General features: G+C 44.3%; 2 protein-coding genes across 2 annotated transcripts in view; both read left to right on the top strand.

The window, feature by feature from the left end:
• The first annotated feature begins 4,261 nt into the window (after positions 1-4,261).
• Positions 4,262-9,132, top strand: LOC142774739 (uncharacterized). The gene is made up of 4 exons (XM_075875731.1): positions 4,262-7,271; positions 7,686-7,748; positions 7,922-7,984; positions 8,452-9,132. The coding sequence occupies exons 1-4, from the start codon at positions 7,190-7,192 to the stop codon at positions 9,117-9,119; spliced, it is 876 nt and encodes a 291-aa protein (XP_075731846.1). The 5' UTR covers positions 4,262-7,189; the 3' UTR covers positions 9,120-9,132.
• A 15,609-nt stretch (positions 9,133-24,741) lies between these two features.
• Positions 24,742-26,829, top strand: part of LOC119181056 (uncharacterized) — a 55,875-nt gene continuing 53,787 nt past the window's right edge. The window contains exons 1-4 of the mRNA XM_075875738.1: positions 24,742-25,797; positions 25,873-26,034; positions 26,100-26,307; positions 26,398-26,508. Coding sequence (XP_075731853.1) covers positions 25,616-25,797; positions 25,873-26,034; positions 26,100-26,307; positions 26,398-26,508 — 663 coding nt within the window. The 5' untranslated portion in view covers positions 24,742-25,615. The remainder of the gene's footprint in view (positions 25,798-25,872; positions 26,035-26,099; positions 26,308-26,397; positions 26,509-26,829) is intronic.

Raw genomic sequence — 26,829 nt, forward strand, 5'->3', positions numbered from 1 at the left:
CCCAATTCTTTCACAGATATGTTCCGTGATAACTTAAGATGCATATTCAACAATTGCATACCCTTCAAAAAGCAAAGTATCAATGTTAACTGGTACTTACGTCTTGTGGTGAGCGGGGGCTTGCTTTTTGCGATTTGCGCCATTCTGAAAATGTGATGGTGGGCCACGTGGTGGCCTGTTTGCGAACTACCTCGATCTGTCAATTCGGTGAACCACTGCACAAAATGTACCCTGAACGGTTTCCAAGCCCGGACTGCCCCCTGTGTGGTGGTTATGCGGACTTCGAACATGTACTGTGGGGCTGCGCCTCTGCCGGTCCCCCTTTCACCCAAGAGGAAATGAAGCGACTCATCAAGGCCCAGGACCAGACCTCTCAAATCCTGGCCGTCCAGAGGGCCCGCGCGAGGGCCGTCAGGTTTAACCTAATGGTCCCCGAGTGGGCCTAGCCAGGTGACGCTGAGTTTACTCGCGTCTATTGTGGACCAAATAAAGTTGTTTCACTCACTCACTCACTCACTCCACAAATGTGAGGGTTGGCTGGTAGGTGTTCTGTAGTTGGGCTTCAACGTGTGCGGGATCGACCGAATAACCAAAATTAGTTTCTTTTTGTACCCACACGTTTGTGTGGGCAGGGCAGGAAAGGGATATGGAAATAAAAGAATAATCTGATAAATCAAACTGTTACACACATATATTAAAGGATATATAGTTTATATATACCCAATAATCAAAGTAATAAGTACGTAACACCACTGCACTAGTGAACAAAAGTTGAGCACAATGACGAATATTCATGTGAATCGTGTGCCAGCACACTGCGCAGTGAAAATTCATTGTGAAACGTCGCGGCACGTGCATTCCTTAATAAATGTGAAGGAAAATGATTTTCGCGCGAATGCTGCATGCAAATAATGCGTCGCTTGATCAGGTTACGTACTGATGAAATTTAATGCAAATATGAATGAGTGCATGCTAGTACTCTGTTATAAACAACTAAGGCGAATATCTTTTATTTTCTATCTTGGAAATTAAGCATGTTGTAGAAGAGAACCCTAAAGAATCGAGGGTTAAATCGCAGCTGCGGCTGATGTGAAATTCTAAACAAACTGATGCATGAGCATTGATCGAAGGTGTGCTTGTGAAAAGTCAACTAATATATGAAAAGATTGTTGTCGGACCTCTGTGATGTGGTTCTTGACAAGCATGCCAATAAGAATTATCACCTCGTGCCCATCAAAGTGATATTTTCAAGTGATATTATATGGGTATAGTTGTACAGCACTCCGTCTGAATTGAAACAGGACAATTTAGGGCTAAGTAATGCCCATACTTTTGTTTAAACCGTTTTCACCTCTGGTCAAATCAGTGTAATTTTGACTCCAGCCTGTAGATCAGAGTAGTTAAGTGCCATACACTTTAGTAGATTTATGTCGCAGTGTTTGGGGCTATCATCCTTAAGAGCACAAGCGCTACATATCAGCTTACCGTGTCTGATGCTGGTAACACTCGTGTTGCTGCCGGCATCATTATGCAAATGTAAACAAATGGTTATATAAAATATATGTGACTGTTGAACATACACCTGTGCATACAACATTTGTCTGTTTTGCTAAATACATTACAGTGACCTTCTTTTAATTATATACATAAGTCTAAAATGGTAAATTATGTCATTGTACATCATTTTTATATATTAAAGGAAGTCACCACCTTTTCAGTGCTTTTTTTTTTCGCTGTTCTTCTACATTAAGTTTTTTTTCCCCTAGAAGTTTGCTCACTTTCCAATTACAGAAAGAACAAAACAGGTGCCTATCTGTTTTTTTTTATTCTTCAAAAGGGATTGATACTAGTTTGTCAATTGCTTACAAAGGTGCCATTTCACGCCGGAAAATAAGGCACGCGTGGGCAGGAAAACCTGCGGGGTGCAAACCGGACGTACTACATACCCAAGCATCAAACACTTGTTTATGTACAACTATTGATCGTGCATCTGTATGAGGCTTGAGTAATGTCATACAGGCTCTTTCAATCTGTTTCATGTTTCTCAACCATGAACGACTCGCTTCTGCATTTATGCACGATCGTGTAAATTACATAGAGTAACACTTGCATGGCTTAACCGACAGAGAAATTCGCCCTCGTTGACCAATAAAACGGCAGTAATGCCACTCATTGGTTAATTGATATATTTGATGAGCAAGCGGCAAAACAGTCAAAAGCAAGTTGCCGAAGCATATGATCAAGCTCAGTGAAAAACATACTTTCACGATCAGTAAAATTTGTACAACAAACGCTGCTACCTCACACGAAAAAAAAAAATCAGATATTAGCAATCACAAAAATAACGCTGAAGCATGCAGTGACAGTGCAAGCAAGGTCTCTAGTGCAAGTTCAAGCGCTGCAAACACCATCTGCGTTTGTCAAGCACATGGGCAAAGATAATCACAATAGCAGTGCCCGCGCCCACCAGAAGGACACCGCAATCAACACACGTCCAGCACAACGCTTGCGATCGCGTACGGCTCATCCCACACACGCACGAATGCCCACACTACCCACACGCCTGAGGTTGCCTGACCCACTTTTAACCAAAAGCCACAGCATGCCACACGCAAAACAAAAATATGCCCAGAGAACCAGATTACAGTGGCTGGAATAGAAGGGAACGCCACTGTTCTACGAAAGAACGCCTCCTATTCTAGCCACTGTAACCAGATTTAATTAAGGCTGCAGAGAACCTCCGCCTGACCCGCCATTCTCCAAAAGCCATAGCTTCAATCGGATCAAGCCAAGTTGAGTGAAAATAGCGTTTGCGCTATTTTCACCGGGTCGTAGCAGTCACTGCCACAAATATGTGCACTACCCATCACTTCCAAGCTCTTTGAAGCGTCGTGAATTGCAGCTCCCATAGACAATAGCACCAGAGTTGCTTCATAGTGTATTTATGGGAAAGCGTGTTTTAAATATCAGTACTTACTAATTCTTACACATCTGGCAGAAGTCTTTACTACACGTTGAAAAGTGTTACCCTACTATAATGTCGAAAGTTAGGCGAGTTGGGCGAGACAAGCACAAAAGGAACGAAAGGGACACAGCTACATTCGCAACTAGTTTATTTTGTAGAAACAACATGGTTAATATACAACATGATAGTGACCACGTGTTACAATGATCATTACGTGGCAGCATATTTTCCAAAAAGCACAATTCACAAATGCCTAAACTAATATATGCCTGGGTAATGCAGTTATCTTTTCTTTTAGCGATGTGGAATGCCTCGATAACTTTCCTGGCCACCTGATCCCTGTGACTGGAAAGTATTTCAGTCTGGGGGGGGAACAGTGGAGAGCAGCCACAATTTAAGCAATGCCGTCTAATGTGAGAGTAAGCATTACTTGCTAATGCTTTCTTGTGCTCAATAAATCTCGTATTTACGCACTGGCCAGTTTGGCCAATGTATATCTTTCCACATGACATGGGCACACAATTCACCACCGCAGCTCTATACTCAATAAACGTAGATACATGCCTAACGGAGCACCCAAATCTATCCTTTTTTGCCGATCTCTCGAATTGGCGTCACAAAATCAAGTATTGTGGGGCTGTGATGGCTTTCTTCACCCCAGAACCTGCCAGCTCGCTCACGGTCAGCTTGGAATGAGCTCATTCAAAATACCTTTAACTCTTTCCTTACCGCCAGGAAAAGACCCGTTTTCATGTGGTGCAGAAAAAAAAGTTTATCGTTATATAACAATGTTTTTTTGTTGATTGTAATACACCAAAATGTAGACAAATAAATGCACTTTTTAATGATATAAATACAAAACATGTGTTTGCAACACAATAGCAGAAAAAAAAATTCCAAACAACAAATTTCTCGCAACTACCGCAAAAAAAATGTGGAAAAGTAAGCATGGTAGGCACAAATATCTCAGTAAAAAAAATTCAAGATATGCGTTGTGTGGCATATTTACATAGCTAACTATCCTAAAAGTTTCAACAGTACACATAAAAAATTGTTAGCACAGCAGAAAAAAAAGTTAGCACTTGTGATTACGGGACAATTTTCTGAGGGTGCAAGAAAAAAAATTTTATCCGCAGATAAAAAATATTTTAGATGTTCTGCAGCCCATCAAAATGTAGAGGAATGAATGGTCTATTTATTTCAATAAATTTAGAACAAGTTTTTATTACACAGTAAGAATAAAAAAATAACAAACAAAAAATTCTCAAGGATGCAAGTTTTTTTTTTTTTTTTTAAAAGTGGGTGTAACAAGTGAAAAGATGGCAATACAAATTCTGAATATACATTGGTTAGGTAGTAGTTACTTCTAAAGACCACAGAGGTTACAAGAGTACACGTAAACAAGTGTGACACCACACAAAAATGTTATCCCTTGTGGTGGCGGTGCCACTCACCAAAGCTGTCTCTGGTCGCGATGAAGCACAAGTAAACGCCACATGTTTCACAAAAGGCGCTCGTCTTGTGCTCAACCTTGCGGCTCGCATAGCAGAGCTTGCAGTTGCGCCTCGTTTCCATCACTTTTGGCTTGTGTGCAGACTCTCGAGGGGGAGGGGCGCTGCCAAAACCTGTGGCTTCAATTCCCAATAGCTGCTTCACAAGCTCCATTCGGAAGGCAAGCAGGTCGTAACGAGGCGCTCGGTGCAGTTCTGGAATTTCGGGGTGCTCTCTCCTATGGGCCTCAAAAAGAATAAAACTGTTCACAACAGCGATGTCGATGCAGTGAAAGAACAAAGTTTTCCACCACCTGACGCACTTCATCAACACATTGTACGATGCGATGAGCTGGTCTGACCTGTCTACTCCAAGCATGCCTGCATTATATTCTTCAATTAGTCTTGGTTTCCTAATTGTGACCTTCTTCCATTGGCCAGCGACCTTTAGTTTCCGTGTTGCAGTCACATGGCTGTTCGCAGTATGGGCAGTGCTCATCATGTGCACCGCGCGTCTGTCCTTCCATTGAAGGTACAGGACGCCTTGATGGCGCAGCCAGCGAACATCTTTCCTCTTGGCCTTTTTCTCCCATGTGGAGTCCTTCAATTCTGCAGGGAACGTGCGACGATCCTTCCGTGTCGTTCCACAAGCAAGAGTCTTCCGCTCCAGGAGGTGTAAAAAAAGAGACATGGACGTGTAAAAATTGTCCATGAATAGTGTGTATCCCTGGTCAAAATACATTTCTCACCGGCTAGTCACGACATCAAATGCGAGTCCATTTACGCTCGGTGTCTCACGCTTCCCGGTGTAGACACTAAACTGCACTGTGTAGCCGGAATTGGAGTCGGCGAGGACCCACAGCTTGTATCCCAACTTGACAATCTTGTCGCGAAGATACTGTCGTATTCCCGAACGGCCTTTAGATTTCACCATTCTTTCGTCGACGGAAATGTAACGGTCTGGCTGGAAATGGAGCGCAGATGCATCATTGATGTGCCGAAGTAAAAAAGCAATTCGGTGCAGCTTGCCGTCTGTAGCGGGATTGGTAGCTTCATGATCAGTCACGCTCAGCATACCGAGGAAGGAGAAAAAACGTTTTCTTGGCATAACCCCACGTGGCATTAGCTGAGAAAACAAGTCTGCTGTGCTCCAATAGAGGTGCAGGCGAGGCAGTTGCACTATACCCATGTAGATGAGGAGTCCGATGAACTTCATCATTTCATCTGGGGAAACATTTTTCCACGATCCGTCGCGTTCCGAGCACGTTGGTTTCTCGAGAATGTGCGCCCAGGCGTATTTATTTGTGTTGTCGCACATCGCTGTGACGAGTTTCGTTGTGAAAAACAGCAAGAAGAAATCCAGGGCTCGAAGAAACAGACTAGCGCTGCTCCGTCGTGCCATGCCCAGATCGACTCCCGGTTTCAGTCTTGGACAAAACTGCACGTGCTGTGCAGCGGGAGGCATTGAATCGCGCCCATAGGACGTAGAGACCCTGCGGATAGAGATAATAACTGTGACAACACGCTCGGTTCCCTCGCAGGCGCTCAACAATGCAATAATCCTGTAAAAAAAAACTCACCGTCGAGCTGGCGAAGGTGTTCCCGGTGTGTTGAGGGCCTCATCGCTGTCGGTGCTAAACTCCGATAATAGGGAATCTTCTTCAGGGCCACTGCTACCACTTTCATTCGAAAAATCTACTGTAACAACACTAGAATCACGAGAAATACGATGATACCTTTCAGACCCGGCGCGCGACGACGACGCCATGGCTGCCGCTATCGCCAAACGCTAGCTTATCTTCCAAGCAAGGTAAAAAATCACCGGGTCTCCGGAAACCAAAACCGAAACTGACACGGGTTGTGTGCTTCCTGAGCTTCATTTCAGATGGCGCCTCATGTCCATACGGCGCGTTGGGGCGTGGGAATTTCAACTTGAACCCATCGATCTGATTGACCGAAATTGAATAGGCGCAGTAAGGAAAGAGTTAAGGGGAAGCAGCTCGCTATTGTTGCCTGGGCCGAAAGGGTCGCTGCCCGCGTGGAGCCACCTTGAGGACCACACGTTCTCTCTAATTAAATCTGATTCCTCCCTTTCAAACTAGCCTGGGATAGACTCTTTCGAATTTGTTTGACGTAGAAATGGACATGTAGGTTGTATCTGCTGCCTACATATTTACTACAGCATGAACATATGTGATAAGCAACATGTCAATGCGTATCGGTGAAGTCAAATTCCGCAGCACATAAGATACCTAGTCAAGTGGGACGACTGAGTTGCACAAGTTGGTTACTGCATAGCTAACTTTTGCAACTTTGTCAAAACACACATCGCTGTCACTTCTGTTCACAAACTCTATCAGCAAGAATAATTTTGGTGATCAGGCAGCCTAAGTAAACACATTTACAAGTCTTACCATGTATAATAGTGTCTTCTCATTAAATCTAATGGTGTTTTTCACTGGGAGATTCAGAGCGACCGCCGAAATCCCGGAGCGAGCACTCGGATCGCACGAAGCCACCTCTGCCAGTGAAACACGAGAATGCTCCGTGAGAGGTGCCCCGGAAGTTGATTATGCATACGTCACGCAAACCGGTTCCGGAAACAGTTTCTTTTTCCGCTCTCTTCGTTTCCTTGGCAACTTTGGCCGCCACTGCAGGGCGCGCATTTCGACCACGCAGTTAAAGCTTTGTAGAACACTTTAACGCAGTCGCGAACAGCAGTTGTGTAGCAAGTATGGACGAGCACGCGGAATTGACACCGGCTGTGCGTCGGCTGTTGCTGGGCGTTTTCAGAAACAGCGGCAACGATCTGAACGGTAAGTGCGACGTACTTGACGCTGATAATAAACTCTGCACGGAATGCTAACTTTGATAGCTCCGCATGAAGACTGGTCAGATAATTGTAAAGCATGCGGGTACACGTGGTAACGGCCGCAATCGGCGCTCGCAAAAATACGGCATGTTGTGAGCAGGCTTTTTTTTTTAATCAGAGCAGTTGCTTACCCAACACCTTACAGTCCTACTATTTAGAATATCACAAGCGCCGGAATTTTCGCAGCGCTCACCAAGCTGCTGTATTACCTTTAATAAAAATGCATGGCGATCTCTGTATTCGCGCATGAATACATGCATGAAAAATTTACTAGAGAAGTAACGTTTTCTTGGTGATTCTTGACCTCTACTCTTTTGGTGTTAACCCGCAAATGTCTTTTCTTTTTCTCTATTTGAAGGTGCTACACAGTGTGACGCCACCGACGCTTTGTCACATACACAGGGCGCATTTTTAGGAAATGGTAAATTGGTCTACATGTGTCTCTGTAGAACTAGTTTTGTATACAGTCGTCTATATATGTAGAGGACAATGCCTTGACGAGCAACGTGTAAGGACTACTTGAAGAAAATTGTGTACCTGCTTAAAATTAACACATATTAACATACTACAATGCTTTTCAATTATCAAACACAGATTCTGCAGCGTCTACTGGTGCGTCACCAAGTCGGGCTTGTCAGCCAGGGACTCCTGCACGTGGTAAGCATGCATACACAAACATGCTAGTGGCATTAGGATGAAGATAGGTCCAGCAGATTGCAAACCCTCTCAAAAAAACCACGAATTACACAAAACCATTTAATGGCTTCTTGCTCACGCTTCTCAATATTGGGTGCTTAAATAATAAAATTGAATTCAACGAATAGTCAGCTGCACAAAGAGGCCCCATATTTATTATGCAGTGTTTTCAAATTTACTCTCTAAGAAAATTATGCTGTGAATAAGTTATGTATAGTAATATTATGAATTTGCATGATTGTCTGTTCTGATATGCAAAGCGATCCCCACAGCACCCAATATTTGCTGTGCCAAAACAGTGTGACAGTACTAATGCTTTACAGTAAGTGTTCTATGGCTCAGAGAGCATATAGCTTCGTGCCCTGTATCAAAAAAGTCTATTAATGCCAGTTTATATGTATTTTATGTGTGTATAATGCATATTTCAGCTGCAGGGTGTGAGTGGACGAGTGGCGAGACGAAGCTGCTGCTGGACCTCTACGCCTCATATTTCCCTCAAGTTGGCCCTCTGAAAAAATTTCGCAACAAAAAGGCCATGTTTGAAAAAATTGCAACAGACATTAATAATAAACTGGGTGTAATGAGAACTGGTGAGCAGTGCTGCTCTCGGTACAAAACCGTACTGAAAAGAAAAAATGTGGCAGCTGGGAAAAATAATACGTCTGGCTGTTCCCCACAAGAAGTCCCCTACGAGGCCGAGCTTGAAAAAATCAAGTGGCTGGACGACAGCTTGGAACCAGAAGTGGTACGCGACGCAAGTGGAGTGGTATCAAAAAAGACATGTCCACAGTCATCCACCGAGTCTGTTCCACTTGCTGGTTCAAGCTCGTCAACGTCACACTCTCCATCCAGCTCCGTTGGGCAGGACGACACTCCTGATTCAAAAAGAAAACGCCCGAATTCAGCACGCGAGCTCCACCTGCAAACCTTCTTTGAAAAAATGAAGGAGTTAGATGAACGGCGAGCAGAGCGAAAGGCTGAAAGAGACAGCAAGAGGGAAGAGCGACGACTTGCTAAAACACAGCGACGAGAAGAAATGCACAAAGAAAAGATGAATCTTCTCCGTGAAATTTTCAACTTGAAGAAAAATGAATAAAATGTGAAAAGCATGTTTATTGTAAGCATTGTACACATGTGCACGTTGGCAGGCGCATTGATAACAGATTGACAATGTTTGTTGTTGAGGTGAAATAAGGGTTCCAGGGCCCTTTTACAAGACAAAGTTGCAATGATCATTATAATTTCACGCCGTTTTGATGGTAAGAAAAGCTGAACAAAGACTAAGAAATGCAGAACGTTTGTCCATGCAAATTTTCATCAGGCAAATGAAATGTTAATGCACAAGCAATAACCAAATTGCATGACAAAGAAGCCATTTCTCACAGCAGCAGTCACCATGCCTAAAGGACCCCTGACAAATTTTTGTTTTGACTTGAATGCTTTAATTAAGAGCATTGTGTCCGGTAGTCCCCAAACTTTGATCATAAATATTGCAATGTACTGTGTAATTAATGCAAGAATGGCTCCTTGTGACTAATTTTGGCATCACTGTAAAACTACTACTGGAATCACAAAAAATTACACAGCGAACAATCTCAGGAGTCATAAGACTATGTAGACTCGGGCTTTTGTGACGTTCAGAGCGCACTTTTTGAATTTGGGCACCATGCGTGGGAAACAATGAGTCGGGATGGGTGTTCATTACGAATATTCCTCGAAGCGACAGGTTTAACTGACAAGCATAGTGCCCCAACTGCAAGACAAACAACACAAACATTTCAAGCTCGTAATTTTGGTGACATTGTTCCATTAACACAAATGCTCCTCAGTGTAGCCTGCACTAGCTTGGACTTATGCCAATGTCACTACATGTTTCTCAGAATGTTTGTGGTGGCTGACGAGAGCTGGAGCCCAGCTATGTTTGGCCGGTTGACTTTGTCACTTTCTCGTGTCTCACCAGCACGAAGAGTGCAGTTACTATCAATATCACCAGCTATCTTCAGCTGCAGTAGCCATACCGACCAACACGCTGCGGCGTTAGCACTAGTCAGCAATAAGCATGCTGATGGCTTCGCATAGGAAACAATTACACTGATCCAGTCAGATTCCTGCAAACATCTTGGGTTGACTCACGCTATGTGGAAGCTGCTACGTGTCACAAAGCTAAGAAACAAAAAAATCAGGCTGCGCCCTAGCAAGATGAGTCACTACAACACAGTGCGGCATGCATTTTAGCTGGTTAGTACAGTGTTTCCTGTAGAAAACAGTGCTAAAGGATGGGACAAAGCAGGGACACAACCATGGCAGAGACACAACCATGGCACTGACTAACAGCCAAATGTGTCTTATTCTTCCAGTCTAGGTATATACACTCCACCACTAATCTGAAGGGTGAGAAAAAGCAAAAAAAAGACACACACAAATGTTGGCTGACTCAGGAGGAAAGAAATGCTCAATAAGACAGGAGAGGTAACTCCTTCAGAGAGAGGGAAATATAAGGGAAACTGATGCATGTTTCGCCGCCGTTGTAAATGATACGCTTCAGAAATGAGGGGCATGCATTTATCATGATTCTATTTTTTTTTTGTTTCCTTGAGATTGTGGTAAAGTATATATACGCGGATTAGAAGAATAAAACGAATTTGCTTGTTAGTCAGCGCCGTAGTTTGTGTCCTTGCTTCGTCCCGTCTTTTAGTGTTATTTTCTGCTAGAAATCTCTACAACACGAAACAAAATTTACAACACCTTAACGTTTCTTGTTTTGTGTACACGTAGGCAGTCCTAACTTTAAATCAAATGCGCATCGCTTGCATTAAGCGCTCACGCTTCTCCTTGCCTTGGCGACGCAGTGCATCTTCAGTTGATGCAAGCGGGCCATTGTTGGGGGGAACATCATCCGGTTGTGCCTCCCATTCCCACGGTGCATGTTCATCATCGATGTACGGCGGCACATCCACATCACCACAATTAATGCACATATTGTGCAAAACACAACAAGCTATAATGAACTTGTTCATTTTGTCTACAAACAGAAAGTCCAGGTGCAGCAGCTGGCGGAACCTGGCCTTGAGGTCTCCAAAGGCATTCTCAATCTTCACTCTCGTTGCCGAAAAGTGATAATTGAAGGCGCGCTGCCTCGCGTCAAGGTGACCATAATTCCTGAATGGGGTTATGAGGTAATCTCGAAGCGGGTAGGCAGCGTCCCCGAGAACGTGGTACTTCCCGGAACAGCACACATGCGGCAACTTTGAAGAAAGCCTCGATGTCCTGAAGATTCTCGAATCGTGAATCTTGCTGGGGTGTCCAGTAGTCACATCGAGAAACTTCTTTTTGTGATCACACAGAGCTTGCAGTGTCAGTGACGGATAACTGTGCCTGTTCACATAGGTTGAACGCACTTTTTTTGCAGGGCAGCGGATGCTTATGTAGGATCCGTCAATGCAACCGATCGTGTTGGGCACTCCTGACACCTGTGACAGTGAGAGAAAAAGAACACACCTGTAGTGAACTTCTTGAAGTAAATAATCTTAACACTTGATGCAGTAGTTTTGTTGGTCTTAGCGGAGTTAACTTTAGGTGACACAAGTCTTTTACATGCCAGAACTATGGAATCATTGTACGGAACACCACAGCAAAAGGCATTAGAAATTTTAAGTGCCAGGGGTCCCTTTCAGGGTGTCTACCAATTTCATATTTCTAAATTCCTTGAATTTCCCAGGTTTTCCATCATGATTCAAAGCAAATTCCATGACTGCCACGTTTGCATGGAAAACACTGTACACTGCAAACAAACCCGAGTAGAAAAAAAAAACCGGGCGCTCTATAAAGGTAAACATAATTACCAGACGCACTCAAAATGTTCTCAGGGCATGCGACAATTGTGAAAAAACATGTAAATCTGGCCAAAATAAAACCCCTGAGCTAGGCAGTGAGCAAGTCAGCTGTTTGATGTTCCGAAGAACCAGGAAGAAAACACACAAGTTAAGAGTAACCGCAGATGAAGTTTGAAGGTGTCTGCGATCGTTTGACATCGCAGTCAAAGCTGCTGAGAAACTTAGAAGTGGTGCCATTTGGTGGCATTCGTGTAAAATGAAAACACAGGAGCCTGGCCGGTTCTGCCACTGGAGTAAAATCTATTTTACTATAATGGCTGTAGCCCACGCCGGTTAGGATGTGGATTGGATTTAATTAGATCGACCTGAACTACTGTATTTACTGACTCACCTATTTATATGTAGATTAGATTAGAACTGATTCGACCTAGATTGATGTATTTACTATTGATTTGCGCCGCCGCCTAATTTGCACACCTCTAAAGTATACTTTTCAACAAAAAAAGTAAATAACTACTACTCGCATATTCTATGTATCTTGCCTTGACAACGAGTAACGACAACGTTGCAAGAACATAGCCATACTGCAAAATGTTTTTTTTTTTTACGACAAGCACATGCATTTATCTGGGCTGTCATACTTGAAGTGAAATGAAAGCTGGGGTCAACGTTTAAAGTGCTGACATTTGAATATGTGGTGGTGAGAATGAATTTGTCAAGGTGGAACAGTTTCCTTGATTCTATAGATGAATCATGAATGTCCGCATGTTACCTTGATTTACGTACTCTGCTGTAGACGTGACACTGAAAAATAATTGCAGATTTATTTACACAATCTCACAAAACTGAAATGAAAAATTTAGCTGAAGTTACCCAAGTTCTACCCTTGAAACACGAGCTACCAGCATAAGTGTGTAGCTGAAGACGTTTGGTGTTGCACCACCAATAATAATAATAATAATAATAATAATAATATTATTATTATTATTATTATTATTATTATTATTATTATTATTATTATTATTATTATTATTATTATTAAAAGACATGAGTAGCCCAGCAAGCTTCAGCTGATAGCAGTTCTAGCCTAGAAAAACCAGACGGCCTTCAAGCCGGGCCGAAATCGTGGCATAGACAAAACATGCATAAATCTACAGACGTGAGTCAGATATGCCGTGTGATATGTAGAAGCAACAGGCACCAAAAGAGTGGATATACCAACATGGATGTTAAAGAATGCTTTAGCCAATGTGAAGGACAAGTTGCCGAGCAGAAATTTCCTTAGTCTAGTTTATGCCATAGGCTGACATAATTGTGACCAGTACATCGGTGAAACTGGTAAAAGTTAAACAACACAAATATGATACCACAAAACGAGGCGTGGCCTCGACTGCCCTCCCTGAACACACGGAATCACAGACCACCAAATAGACTTGTAAAACTCTCGAATCCAGATACAGACAACTGTACATACGCTGCACAGGAGTGATGGGAGGCTTCTGACAATGTACTCTCTCTGCTTACGTCACGTATTTAGGCGTACTGAAGTACACTGTGCCTTTTTCATGACTTTTAAACAAGGCTCTCTCCCATATGAGGTACTGAAATGTCAGTAAACTTTGTGTTCTATGGGTCCCTTTCGCGTTTACACTCAGAAGCAAGAGTTATGCACTGTCCTTTTTTTTTTTTCACACACCTTCCAGCAGCCCACTGTAGTTGCAGCTGAGAGACTTTTTAAGCTTTGATGAATGGCGATGCTTATTTTTGTGACGGTCCCACAGAACTGCTGTCAGTTTTCATGACCTGGCCTGGTTTTTTTGAAATTCCCTGACTTTTCCACGTTGGCAGACACCCTGCTTTTATGTGCACTGTAAATGAACAATACATGTTTCTCTAGCATTTCTCATTTGATAGTGAGACTGCTTGACAATAACCCCATCTTTCAAGCGCAACTTAGTACCACATCCCCTGTGCCCCAACGGCAGCTTAACCTGCTACAATCAATGTATTATGTGACTATTCTCTAAAGTAAGCTTCAATTAGACAACTCATTTGTTGTGTTTGCCATGGAACAGTGAAATACCTAAAATTCTTACTTGTTCGAAGTCCGCTGACAGCTGATCAAGATCTCCTGGAAATGATATTACCTCTTCGGCTATATCAAGGAAATATTCGAGCGTGCGCTCCACGACTCTAAATGCTGTCGCAGTTGCCATGCCAAAGCGTCCAGCAACGTCCCTCAGGCACGCCTTGTTTGCAGCAAACCTGACACAGCAAACACACATTATGGAAGAAAGTGATCAAGTAAAGCCTGCTTTGTGAAATAAAGGCATGAAATATTTGCATCAAAATTAGCAGCCGTAAGAAAAGTAGAAGCTCTTAACACTGTTCTCTCTGGCTGTGCAGTTGCAAGCGGTCATATTTCATTGGTTTCCATTGCATCACACTTAGCAACTTTCAAGGACAAAAAGCACAAGCGGCGTAGCCACGGGAAGGCTACTAGGGAGATTTAACGCCGCCGAAATTGTTAAATTTCACATGTGTATATTCTCTACACACGCGCACATAAACACACGAACAAAAATTTATAATGGTTGGACTCCCCGTCAAAATTCTGCGCACGCAACGAAAAAACGTACTTCTACGCCGAAGCACTTGAAAGCATTAAGATTATACACACTGGTAGGCATGACTTTTAAAACAGCGTGCAGACTTACCACAGAAAGACCAGAATGTGCTCTTCCGCGGTTTTCGAGGGGGACCCACCACGATCACTGCATGGGTAGTGACGCGAGCCTTCAAAACCACGGATCAACGTTTCCGCGACACGCCTCGACACCCTGAAGTCTTGACGGAACTGCAGAGAAGGAAATGATAAAAAGATGAAATTAGGTTCATGTAGTATTATGAAAAGAGGGAGCTCCGCGCTTACCTGCTCGTCTGTGTACAGCCGCGCAACGTTCTCGATGAACCCCAAAATTTTGGGACGTTCGCGGTGGGACTCCGAAAAAGTTTCCCGAAAGAAGGCTTCGCATAGCGCTTGTCTTTCCTCGAAGTCTTCGTCGTCTGAGCTGGACGAGCTGCTGCTTGAAGTGCTTTCGTCGCTAGACAGAAGTTCCGCCAAGGCAGCGAACGCAGCCATTTTGCAAAACTCAGCAACGTACAACGACGGAAGTGACGTATGCTGCTCGTCGTGTTTCCGCCCGAATCTGCGACTTGTCGGCGGAGCAGTGCGAGCAATCCGCCTCGGAGCGAGCTGCTCTGAAACTACCAGTGAAAAGCGCGGATCCACTCTGAATCTACCAGTGAAATGCGGTTTCGTCGCCACGGAGCAAAAAAACCTGCTCCGAATCTACCAGTGAAAAACAGCATAACTTCAAAGAGATTCATGTTTATATGTGGTGCCAGCTGCACCTATTTTTTTACTTAATTGTGTGAAAGCTCTTAACTGTGAAACTGCACGAAAATAAGCATTGACACACCTATTTTTTTACTTAATTGTGTGAAAGCTCTTAACTGTGAAACTGCGCGAAAATAAGCATTGACACACCAGCAATTGCATACGAGGTCAGTGAAACTGCGTGAAAATGAGCATTGACACGCCAGCAATTGCATACACGGCCACAGTATTCAAATATATGTAAATGTTTTGCACAACAGAAGAGATAACGCAACGTGGCTGCACAGAAAAAATTCTTACACGTGCACCTAACAAAATGGTCTACATAACATAATTGTTCACAAACATTTTTACACTGCATACGTTGAACATTTGCTGATAAGGTCCCTTGATGGCTGTAATCCTGAATACCATAGTCATTTTCTGAGAGGTTTAAATAAATGGCACTGCAGAGTTGCACAAGTTCGTCAGGGCACAGCATACCTTAACAGTCCTGTCGATTAGGCATTCATTTATGCCGTACTTTCTTAGCATATCGACAGGCAATGTGTTTCAGTAAGGTATACTTATTTCGTATCATTCCAATGACTCGCTCCGAATCAATTCAGACATTGGCAGTTTTTCTCGTTCGTTTGACCTTTGTGTTAAACAACTGCTTTTTTCCTTTTGTAAAAACAGGAATGGCCAGTGTGGCACAGCATGTCCGACACTCTCGGCTCTGTCCAGAAGCTGAACTACCTCACTATTGTCTGTGTGTGATCATTTTCTCACTGGCACGTTCACCAAAGGATTTTGCAATGAATGTAATCATGCCTTGTGGACAGATGCCTATAAGAAATTGCATTGTTTTGTGGTGTTTGTATTGGGACCTCGTTTTTGCCCTTGTAGCTAGTGAACTTGGTCTCCGAATGAAAATTTCAAAGCAATCCAAGATTACCTGTGCTTTCAAGCCAAAATACTCAAAAAAAAGCAACTTCATAACTTTCATTATGTGCTCTTCCTCTGGCCAATACACAAGTGTACCAAGGCGGCCATAGCAAACATCTAGCCACTTTTTAAGGATTCTGCATGCAGTGGGCTGTGAAGCATTAAAACAATATGCAAGATCCTGAGTTTGGAGTCCCCACATCAGCCTCATAAGAAATAACATCATTTCCTCAAACCGTGTGAAGGCATTGCATGAGCAGTGCAAGGCGTGATCTTTCAAAAGATAGAACATTGAAAACAGCATTAGAAAGGAAGGCGAACCGGTATAGAATGCCACTTTTTAATCATTGAAGACCGAGCAGTGGGGGACGTAGATCGAGGGCGGGAGGGCCGGGAGCTCTTGAGGATGAGCCCGGTGGGTGGTGCCGGTGTGGGAGGCTGGGGCTTAGAGTTAGACGAGAGTGACGGGCCAGTCCTGTTCCAGTGGTTAAGGTACTCGGGCTGCTGACCCTCAGGTTGCGGGATCGAATCCAGGCTGCAGTGGCTGCATTTTCAATGAAGGTGAAAATGCTGTAGATTGCTCAGATTAGGTACACGTTAAAGAATTCCAGGTGGTCAAAATTTCCGGAGCCCTCCACTACGGCATCTCTCATAATCATATGATGGTTTAGGGGCTCCACATTCAATCAATCAATCAACGGGTCGTATAGGTGATGCGGCTCATATAGGTAGTGTATGTTTAGAAAAAGGGGGTAACACTTTAGAGTACTTGGTACTTTCCTATGGGAGAGCATAATGCCATCTCGCCTAAAACTCAAGAGGCACGGCTCATTAGGTGGTACAACTCATATACGTGGTACGCTCACATAGGTGGTATACATGTAATGAATGTATGGGCATTACAGGTTATACAGATAAAACAGGTGATATGGGCTCGGTTATCTATTTGGGTCAAAATTGACATGCAGTGGAAAACTATTAAGAAGGGCATGCCAGTTCATGAAGCGCACAGTAAAAAAAAATGAATACACTAATGTATGTATGCTACAATTACATATATACCATCTAATAAACACAATCAACCTGGAGGATTTTTTTGATGACTCATTTATTGAGGTTGTTCAATGTTTCTGCGATGAAGGGATTCATTTCCTTTATTCGCTCAGGCGCTGCCACTTCATTCCCCGCAAGGGCGTCTGCGCGAGCAGGCGTTGGGTGTGTAGCGAGACGACGGACCCGAGCTAACAGGGGGCTTCGACTGAACAGGGGGCTTTGACCAGACACGGCTCATCCAAGCGTGGCTGAGCCGTGTCCGGGGAAAAGGGGATCCTGGGGGTTGAGTCGACGCCGTGTGATCAGACCTTCAAGGGCCCCCCTGGCAGAGGCAACAAGCTTGTTTGGCCCCGGCTTCATGCAGACGGCACCCCTGGGCTGACCCACCCAGGGGAAATCAGCAGTTGCCTTTTCCCGTCTCCCTCTCCCTCCTGGTATGCATATTTTCTCTCTTATAATCTTTCTTATTATCTCCTCACTTCTGTTTACTTCCATCTTCCAGGTGGCAAGGGTTAACCTTGTGTATGTGCCCTCTCTTGGTCACATAATATTGGGTTATAGTCACTTTGTACAGCTGGCGCTGGCATGCCTTTTTATATATGTGCTGCCGCGTCTCCATGTTGGGCTCGATGGTGGGCAGCTGGCATGGCTGCCGAATTTATATATGCTTTATGGCCTCCTTTTCTTTTTCTAAACGGTCTGATTGCCCTCCTCCTAAAAAGGCGTGCACCGAAGCAACACTGAATGTCTTCATAAAGTCAAAATAAACCTTCCCGCACTTGCATGTGAAACACTAGAAAAGAACGCAAGAACAATCTCTCTGTTTGTCGTTTCGAAATGCCTCACCAGTACCCTTGGTCTAGGGTATCAGGCTACACGCATGGCTAGTGGGGACCTTCTTCTCGAAGTCCAAAGCAAGGCCCACTATGAAAACCTGACAAAACTTGCCTCTTTTGGAACCACACCTGTATCTATCACACCACACTATTCCCTAAACAGTTCCCAAGGCGTAGTGTCTGATCAAGACCTAATTAACCTGACAGAAAGTGAACTCCTTGAGGGCTGGAATGAATGGCATGAAATGTATGTACAGAGAATTAAGATTAGGCGTGACAACAAAGAAACCCCTACAAAGCACCTCATTCTGAAATTTTGCACAAGCACACTTCCAGAATATATCGAAACAGGCTACTTGAAGTTAAAGGTCCGACCCTACATCTCCAACCCCCGACGTTGTTTTAAATGCCAGTGTTTCGGCCACGGTTCTCAGAGCTGCCGCGGCCGTCAAACCTGTGCAAAGTGTAGTTCGCACGAACACGCTACAGATGAATGTGAAGAAGCAACTACCCACTACCCGAACTGCGATGGTCGACACCCCGCTTACTCCCGCACATGTCCTACATGGAAACATGAAAAAGAAGTACTTACACTGAAAGTAAATGAAAACATCTTGTTTAGGGAGGGGCGCAAGCGTCTACTAATGCAGGGTTCTTCGTTTGCGGAGGTGGCACGAAACGAGGCAGTGCCACCAAAATCCGCGGCGCCCGCACGTACTACACAAAGTGGATGGGCGGCAGCGCCATTCACCCCCTCAGCGGAATTAGCGCAGGCTCTTCCGCCACCAAAAGGCTTGCAGGCCTCCGGACTTGAAGCCTGGGGGGCTTATGTTTCGACAGATAGCCCTAAGACTTCCATGCCCGCACGTGTGAAACGCGAGCGGGCATCCAGCACCTTGTCCAAGGTGATGGACACAACAGCAAGTCCAACGGTGTCTTCGGTGCCGAAAAACAGGCGCGGCTCTTTGGAGCGCGCCAGAAAGTCAAAAACCATCATCACGGGGCCTGACAAGGGCTCCTGACTTAACACAATACCTAATTTGACAGCCGTACTTCATTGATTGAAAAAAACTGGTATATACGAGACGTGTATCTAAGCAGTCCTGCTTTGTAGTATTTTGGTAAAAGACAATAGCGGGCCTCTTTCTGCCCAAGTTTACTGCAACAATCTGCATGTATTTAAAATAAATACACATTATCAGTATAGTGATTTCAGCAATTCTTGATTCTGCATATTTTTCATGCTTTGTTGTATACGTTCATTGTAATCTGACTAGTACTTGAGCCATTGGGAAGGCTTACTGAAATACCTGCAGCATGAAAATGGGAAAAAGCAATCAGAAATAAGAGATCGCTGCAACTCGAATTAGGTCATGGGAATATGTATAAGATACTAAGCAGGCAATATCTCATGACCTTATTTAACTGTATATGTTATAATCATCACCCAGCACCAGAAGTGGGGTGTCGAGATAAAAGCCAGATAAAATCTCCAGCTATCTTTTCTCTCTCTCTCTCTACTTTAAATCTCGCGCAACATTTTGGTACGCCTTATGAGCATTTTCCGGCCCCATTGATGCCATGTTTGAAAAGACGAGAAATCTAGAATGATTGACTTCTCATCATTCTCCTTTATGCCAACTACTTCTCTAAAAGATGGTAAATATTGCACTTTCTTTACAGACAGTCCTCATGAATCATTGTGGCACGATGACCAACCTTTGCTTTCAGATTTTCTGCACACGGCCAAAAACGCATCTGATCTGTTACCACTTTTGATGCTCAGCAGGGATGCCTCCAAAGATGTGGTTCCCAGAGTTCGCCGCGTGCGCAGAAAGGCAGCTGAATCTATGATCAACAAAATGATGTATAAGGGAGCATTCGAAGTGTCATGACAGTGGAGCTGTCTTGGAAGACCTTGCCTTTTGCGCGATAGTAGAGAGGACATTACGCCTTACAAATAATCAGTTACTTGCAATCAGTTATTTGCAGTGTATCAACATAACAGGGTTTATTACACTTAGTTGCATAGAGAGTGAGAGCAGTGACACGGAGACACCGAGCATAGCTTCACTCCGGCTCCCCAGTCGAAGCGCCGACTTAGTCCCCATCTGCCGGAACACGCGCGACATACTCTCAAGGCGGCAGTGCCATCTACCCAAGCACATTACAACTGCCTACACAGCAATTTTCATGTAATTTTGTAATATAATCTATCAATTTTACTAAACTGTAATATTCTGCAACATTTATTAAGGGTATTCCTTCTATTACATAATATTAATAGTGTTATTTTACAAATGAGTTTCTACAATTATTGTGACTGCAGTAGAACAATAGCTTGGTGCACCTTTCTCGACTTTTTGGTCATGAACAAGATCATGACTTTTTGCTCACAAGCAACGACACTGGCACTGGAATTTCTGCAAAATGAACTGTGATGCTAACCCTTTAAAATGCATGATATGCCATCTAGTGGAACAAGTTTCCTTAACACATGTAAAATTGCATGCCAGAAATGTACAATTGCGCCAAGCATCAGGAATTTCCATCTGTAAGTGTTTCAAACATCTGCCTATCACCAAGCGCTTAGACACATGAATCAATCTCTGAAAAAGGTAAAAAACAAAAGGGGCAACTTTGCATGCTCGTGTATGCCTTACAGACGTGTAGTGGGCCCATGCTTTGTTAAACTTGCATGGTATTATTGCGCGAAAAGTGTATAGAACTACCGTAGGCTGCTGTCATAGTATGTGCTCTGCAACTTGTCAGGGAGATGAGTTACTATCAGTTGCAGTTTATCCTTTTCAGCCCTGGAGTTTTTATTTCTTGCGTAGATTTTTTTAGTTACCATATTTTATATCTCAAGGACTCTAGAAACATGACTGAGCATAAAAAATTTCATTCGTGTGATTATTTACCGATTTACGTTCATGTCGTCAAAACAGCACATTAGGGCTCAGTGGTTACAAAACAAGGAAAAGTTGCTTTATTGTGACGTCAAATACACAGTATGGTTCCAAACACAAGTTTCATTATTTGTGCGTATGGAAGCCTCGAAAAGTTTCTAGCTTTCGCAGGGCACAAATGCACATTAAATTTCCCACACATTATGCGTGTTTGTCCCGTGCATCCCTCTAGCTTGCAACGCTGCTCCCTGCTGTTGGAGCGAATGGGCCAGTGTCCCACCTCGTCATATCGCACATCCTGCACCGGCCTATTTTCGGCATATTTTGGATTTTTAGAAGGTTGCAAAGATGAAACTGATGGCCTCCCTCATTTTTTTCGCATTGGGCGGACTCTCGACTCGTGCAAGCACTTGCACAATACGCAGAGTGAAATCCAGTAAGTCCAGTTGACTGGCAGGCGCTAGCCCTTGTGCGGGCAAATCTCTTCTGCATTCAAGCCATGCATTCACTACTGAGGCACTGATGATGTGAAATATCCTCAGCGTCCACTTTCGGGTCTGGATCTTCGTGTGGTAGAGTGCTACTAGGAAGTTGGTTTTATCGACTCCGCCCATGCTGGTGTTGTACATCCTTACAACAGCTGGGCGTTTCACTTCATGTAGCACGCATCTGCCTTGCTCCAACGCTTTGCGGTGTCCTCGTCATCAATGGCCACAAAGTTCGATGCCATAGTCATAGCCTTATTGTCGTACCATCGCTTGACCGCCACTTTCCCGTCCTTGCTGACCAGAGAAGTTTAAGAATCATGACCTCTCTTCTTTAGATTTTGCTCCAACTCCAACGGGCATTTTTGGCAACGGTTGGTTCAAATAGTTCCTGCAGCAAATATTTTCTTATCAAGCAGCATGCGCAGCAGAGGCAGTGACGTGAAATAATTGTCGAAAAATAGTTTGTGCCCCTTGTCGCAGGGAATCCGCTGTGCAAGCTGCGGTACTATAGCGCCTGTCACACCATACTGTTGCTTTAGGCTTTCATCTAGCCTTGTTGTGGACACAAGGCCGGACTCATCACAAAGCATGAAGATTTTTACACCCCAGGGGTGTGGTTTTCCTTTCACATACTGTTTGATATCCAGCTTTCCTTTGAAGGGAACAATTTGTTCGTCATTACACACGCGTTCCTCCATCTTTAATGAGAGGCATCTTTCTTCAGATTTATCAAGAAGGGGTCTTACCTTCCAGAAGCGATCATTTCGGTCAGGCAGACACACGTCAGCAATATGCAGATTGTTTCTCAGTTTCTCGAAGCGGTTGCGTGGGAGCTCGGTGGATGCGACCAGCCTAGTCTTCATTTCCGGCTTCCAATATAAACGCAGCTTTGGGTATCGCATGACGTCCATGAGGAGGTAAAGGAAAATTAGTTGTCGGATTTCCTGTTCGCTTGTATTGACACTTCTTTCTTCTTGCAACAAAGAATACTGGTTAGTTTTCTCTGCCATGTCAATAAACTCTCTCTTGGGACCATAATAACTGAAGTACTCTCACGGCGAGGGCATCTCTTCATTTTTCAACGAAGGAAGTTCGTCGCACTCAAAAGATGTGTTTGGCTCGATGAATTTTTTTTTTGTCCATGCTGCAGCAGATGCTTCGCAATTACTGTCCGCGCTTTCCTCCTCGCTTTCATCTTTTTCTGGCTCTGGCTTCTCAAGTTAATCACCCACATCGGAGGAATCGTCGAATTCTCCCTCTACATAAGACAAATTCCCGTTGTACAGTTCACGAAAAAGTGCATCTGTAAATTTTTCTATATCCCTTCCATAGAATACTGATGCTGATATACCAAGTTTTGGTACGCCTGCAAAGAAAAAAGCTCATTGTAGTCGGATGCCAACGCTAGTCAATGGCCGGCCAACGTGCCATGCATAACCACAAAGCCCTGCTGTCGTGAAAACCACACATGGAAAAACACCTTTTTGCGAAAAATCCGCATGTGCCATGACGTTCATTCAAAGACCCGTGTTATCGGCTACATGTGCAGATATTATAAGGAAAATCACAGCGTTCAATATCTAGCTGCTCATTAATTATAAAAGACGCAAAAGTGCACATACCTGACGATGCGTCTGCCATGTTTGTTGTCGTTTCTTCTTCCTGCAACAATGCTTAGCCAGACCACGTGACTAATGATGGCAATGGCACTATCACTTCCACGGCTACGTTTTGAAAAAAGTTACAAGCTCTTTTGGTTCTGTTTTACGCTGAAAAGGAGGTTTGTATGTCGTGTCGTCAATTGACGACGCCAGGGCCGAAAGGTTTATGTAGATGTTGCTTGAAAGTTGAAAGACAAATCACTTCACAAGCTACTTCATAACATGCTCGATCACGTGCCTTTTATTGGGTTGCTAATAGTTTGAAATCTGTATTCTCAGTCTGTGTAATTGTAGAGTTTCTAATAATCACTAGGATTGATTCATGTTTTCTCCACGAAAGTGTGTTCAAGGTGTTATCACTTCGTAGAATTCATAAAGTAAGCATAACTAACAGAGTTAGAAATGCGAATTTTTTTAGGCACTCTATCAAAAGCGGTACTCTGTTCACTTCTTGGCGGATACCAACCCATGAAATCATATGCACCAGTCTCGAAGTGTCGATGGAGAATCGAAATAATGGATTATTGAAAATTCCCTGTGTTCAGTAGAAACAGGCGAGTCTGCGTCCCACAAATGCTGAAATCTGTTCGGGAGATCTTTCCATTGGGAAAAACGAACTCCTGTTCTTCCACAAAACATTCTATATACCATATCGAATCCCGTTGTCTCGCCACTCGCAGTTACCCAACCGGCTCTGTGCCAAAAAAAAAGCAAACAAAAGGCAGTGTTGTCCGCAGCAATGCCCACCACCGCAAGAAACCATCAAGGAAGCGATGCCAGAGGTGCAACCAATCGTTTATAATGAAGCCTGATCTCGCGGCACATGTGCTGCCCCGAAATGACACATTTGGGTAAATGATTTAATTTACCCAAATGGGTCATTCGGAGCACACCTTCACACTCACACGGGAAAAAAGTCCTATCATTGCCCATATGCACAATATCATTTACAAAAAAAAAAGTTATATCGAGGCACACCTTCGCTCTCACACTGGCAGAAGCCCTACCGTTGCAACATATGCACTAAATCATTTACACAACAGAGTAACCTCGAGACACACCTTCGCACTCACACAGGAGAGAAGCCCTACTATTGCCACATATGCACTAAATAATTTACACAACAGGGTAATCTCGAGGCACACCTTCGCGCTCACAAAGGAGAAGCCCTATCACTGCCACATATGCACTAAATCATTTACACAACAGGGTAATCTCGAGGCACACCTTCGCTCTCACACAGGAGAGAAGCCCTACTATTGCCACATATGCACTAAATCATTTACACAACAGGGTAATCTCGAGGCACACCTTTGCGATCACAGAGGAGAAGCCCTACCATTGCCACATATGCACTAAATCATTTACACAACAGGGTAATCTCGAGGCACACCTTCGCTCTCACACAGGAGAGAAGCCCTACCATTGCCTCATATGCACTAAATCATTTACACAACAGGGTAATCTCGAAGCACACCTTCGAAACTCACACAGGAGAGAAGCCCTATCATTGCCACATATGCACTAAATCATTTACACAACTGGGTAATCTCAAGGCACACCTTCGCACTCGCAAAGGAGGGAAGCTCTACCATTGCCACATATGCACTAAATAATTTACACACAGGTTAATCTCGAGGCACACCTTCGCTCTCACAAGGAGAGAATCCCTACCGTTGCCACATATTCACTAAATTATTTACACAACAGGGTAATCTCGAGGCACACCTTCGCACTCACAAAGGAGAGAAGCTCTACCATTGCCACATATGACTAAATAGTTTACACAACAGGTTAATCTCGAGGCACACCTTCGCTCTCGCTCAGGAGAGAATCCCTACCGTTGCCACATATGCACTGAATCATTTACACAACAGGGTAATCTCGAGGCACACCTTTGCACTCAAAAAGGAGAGAAGCTCTGCCATTGCCACATATGCACTAAATAATTTACACAACAGGTTAATCTCGAGGCACACCTTCGCTCTCACACAGGAGAAAATCCCTTCCGTTGCCACATATGCACTAAATAATTTACACAACAGGTTAATCTCGAGGCACACCTTCGCTCTCACACAGGAGAGAATCCGTACCGTTGCCACATATGCACTAAATCATTTACACAACAGGGTAATCTCGAGGCACACCTTCGCACTCACAAAGGAGAGAAGCCCTACTATTGCCACATATGCACTAATTAATTTACACAACAGGGTAATCTCGAGGCACACCTTCGCGCTCAAAGAGGAGAAGCCCTATCATTGCCACATATGCACTAAATCATTTACACAACAGGGTAATCTCGAGGCACACCTTCGCTCTCACACAGGAGATAAGCCTTATCATAGGGGGAACGGCTCAAGTTTCGCCGCGCGCGTGCAGCGCCGTTTCCTTCCCTAGCGGCCTTTGCTCCAATTCATTGCCGCACACGGGGCGCGCTCGTCCGCAGATTCGCTTGGAGTACGCTGCTTGCTGCTTCGCCGTGATGAAAACTAGCACGCCTAAGAGGAAAAGACCGGGCTCTAAATATTGTTGTGTAGTTGGGTGCCACAATAGCGTCACAAACACGAAGGGAAAAGAGCCCATCGTCTGGCTCTATTCATTTCCCGGCAAGTGGTACGAGACAGACCGCCGAGAAGCCTGGATTAGGGCTGTGCGGCGGAAAAAGTGAGTGACCGTTTCTCTGTCTTTCTCCTGTCATTCAGTAGCTGAACTGCTCTAAATTACCTTGCTTTCTAATAGCTCTGATGGCTTCCCGTGGCTCCCGCAAAAACACACACGAATATGCAGCAGGCACTTCGTGAACAATGCGAAGAGCGAGAGCCAGGCCAACCCAGCCTACCTGCCGATTCTGTTTCCGGATGTTTACAAAAAGCAACGGGTAAGCGGTGAGAGACACGAAAGGTAAGATGAAGGGTAGAATCAGCCAGATTTCGCACTGACTTATACTCGCCCTGCTTTTACCGCAGGTGGGCAAAGCGGATTCGATCAGCTGCTAGAAATTTGACATTGCCTCATCCACCTGAGGAATCCGCACCTGTGGACGTGCTGTCGAACGCGTCGGAGGCCGACTGCTCGCCAGACGCGAATGCGCAATCAAAAGCCTTGGAGCAGGGCTCGCTGCTCTTGAGGGAGGTGGAAGTCGACGCTCAGCAGTTCACATTGACTTGCGTCGCGGTTAGTTGTCTTACAATGTGCAGATCGCAGGCTATGTGACCGTTGGCATGTAGCTCACCATGTATCATTGTTTTTCTTCGAACTACGCAGGAAACGCAGACAGATCCTGTGTGCTGCAAGGGTCCTTTGCAGCTCATGCCGTCTGCAACTGATGGAACCCATGGGTCCACACAAGTCACTCACGATGCTCAAGCAGACAAGGTGATTTTTTTTTGCACTTAAAGCAACATACTTTCAACTCCTTCAATGGGGTAACTAAAAAAAATAAATCTACAATTGAATTGTGCACCTGTTAAAATTATAAATTTGTATGCACTTAACTTACCTTTCACAATCAACGTAGCGCGTTAGAATCATAGGACAAGGGGAGGGACAGCCCCGCCGCGGTGGTCTAGTGGCTAAGGTACTCGGCTGCTGACCCGCAGGTCGCGGGTTCGATTCCCGGCTGCGGCGGCTGCATTTCCGATGGAGGCGGAAATGTTGTAGGCCCGTGTACTCAGATTTGGGTGCACGTTAAAGAAC

This window comes from Rhipicephalus microplus, chromosome 10 (genome assembly GCF_043290135.1).
Source record: "Rhipicephalus microplus isolate Deutch F79 chromosome 10, USDA_Rmic, whole genome shotgun sequence".
NCBI lineage: Eukaryota > Metazoa > Arthropoda > Arachnida > Ixodida > Ixodidae > Rhipicephalus > Rhipicephalus microplus.

Coding starts and splice junctions, on each gene's coding strand:
- LOC142774739 (XM_075875731.1), top strand. CDS start 7,190: ATGGACGAGCACGCGGAATTGACACCGGCTGTGCGTCGGCTGTTGCTG. Junction 7,272..7,685: donor CAGCGGCAACGATCTGAACG/GTAAGTGCGACG, acceptor CTCTATTTGAAG/GTGCTACACAGTGTGACGCC. Junction 7,749..7,921: donor GGGCGCATTTTTAGGAAATG/GTAAATTGGTCT, acceptor TATCAAACACAG/ATTCTGCAGCGTCTACTGGT.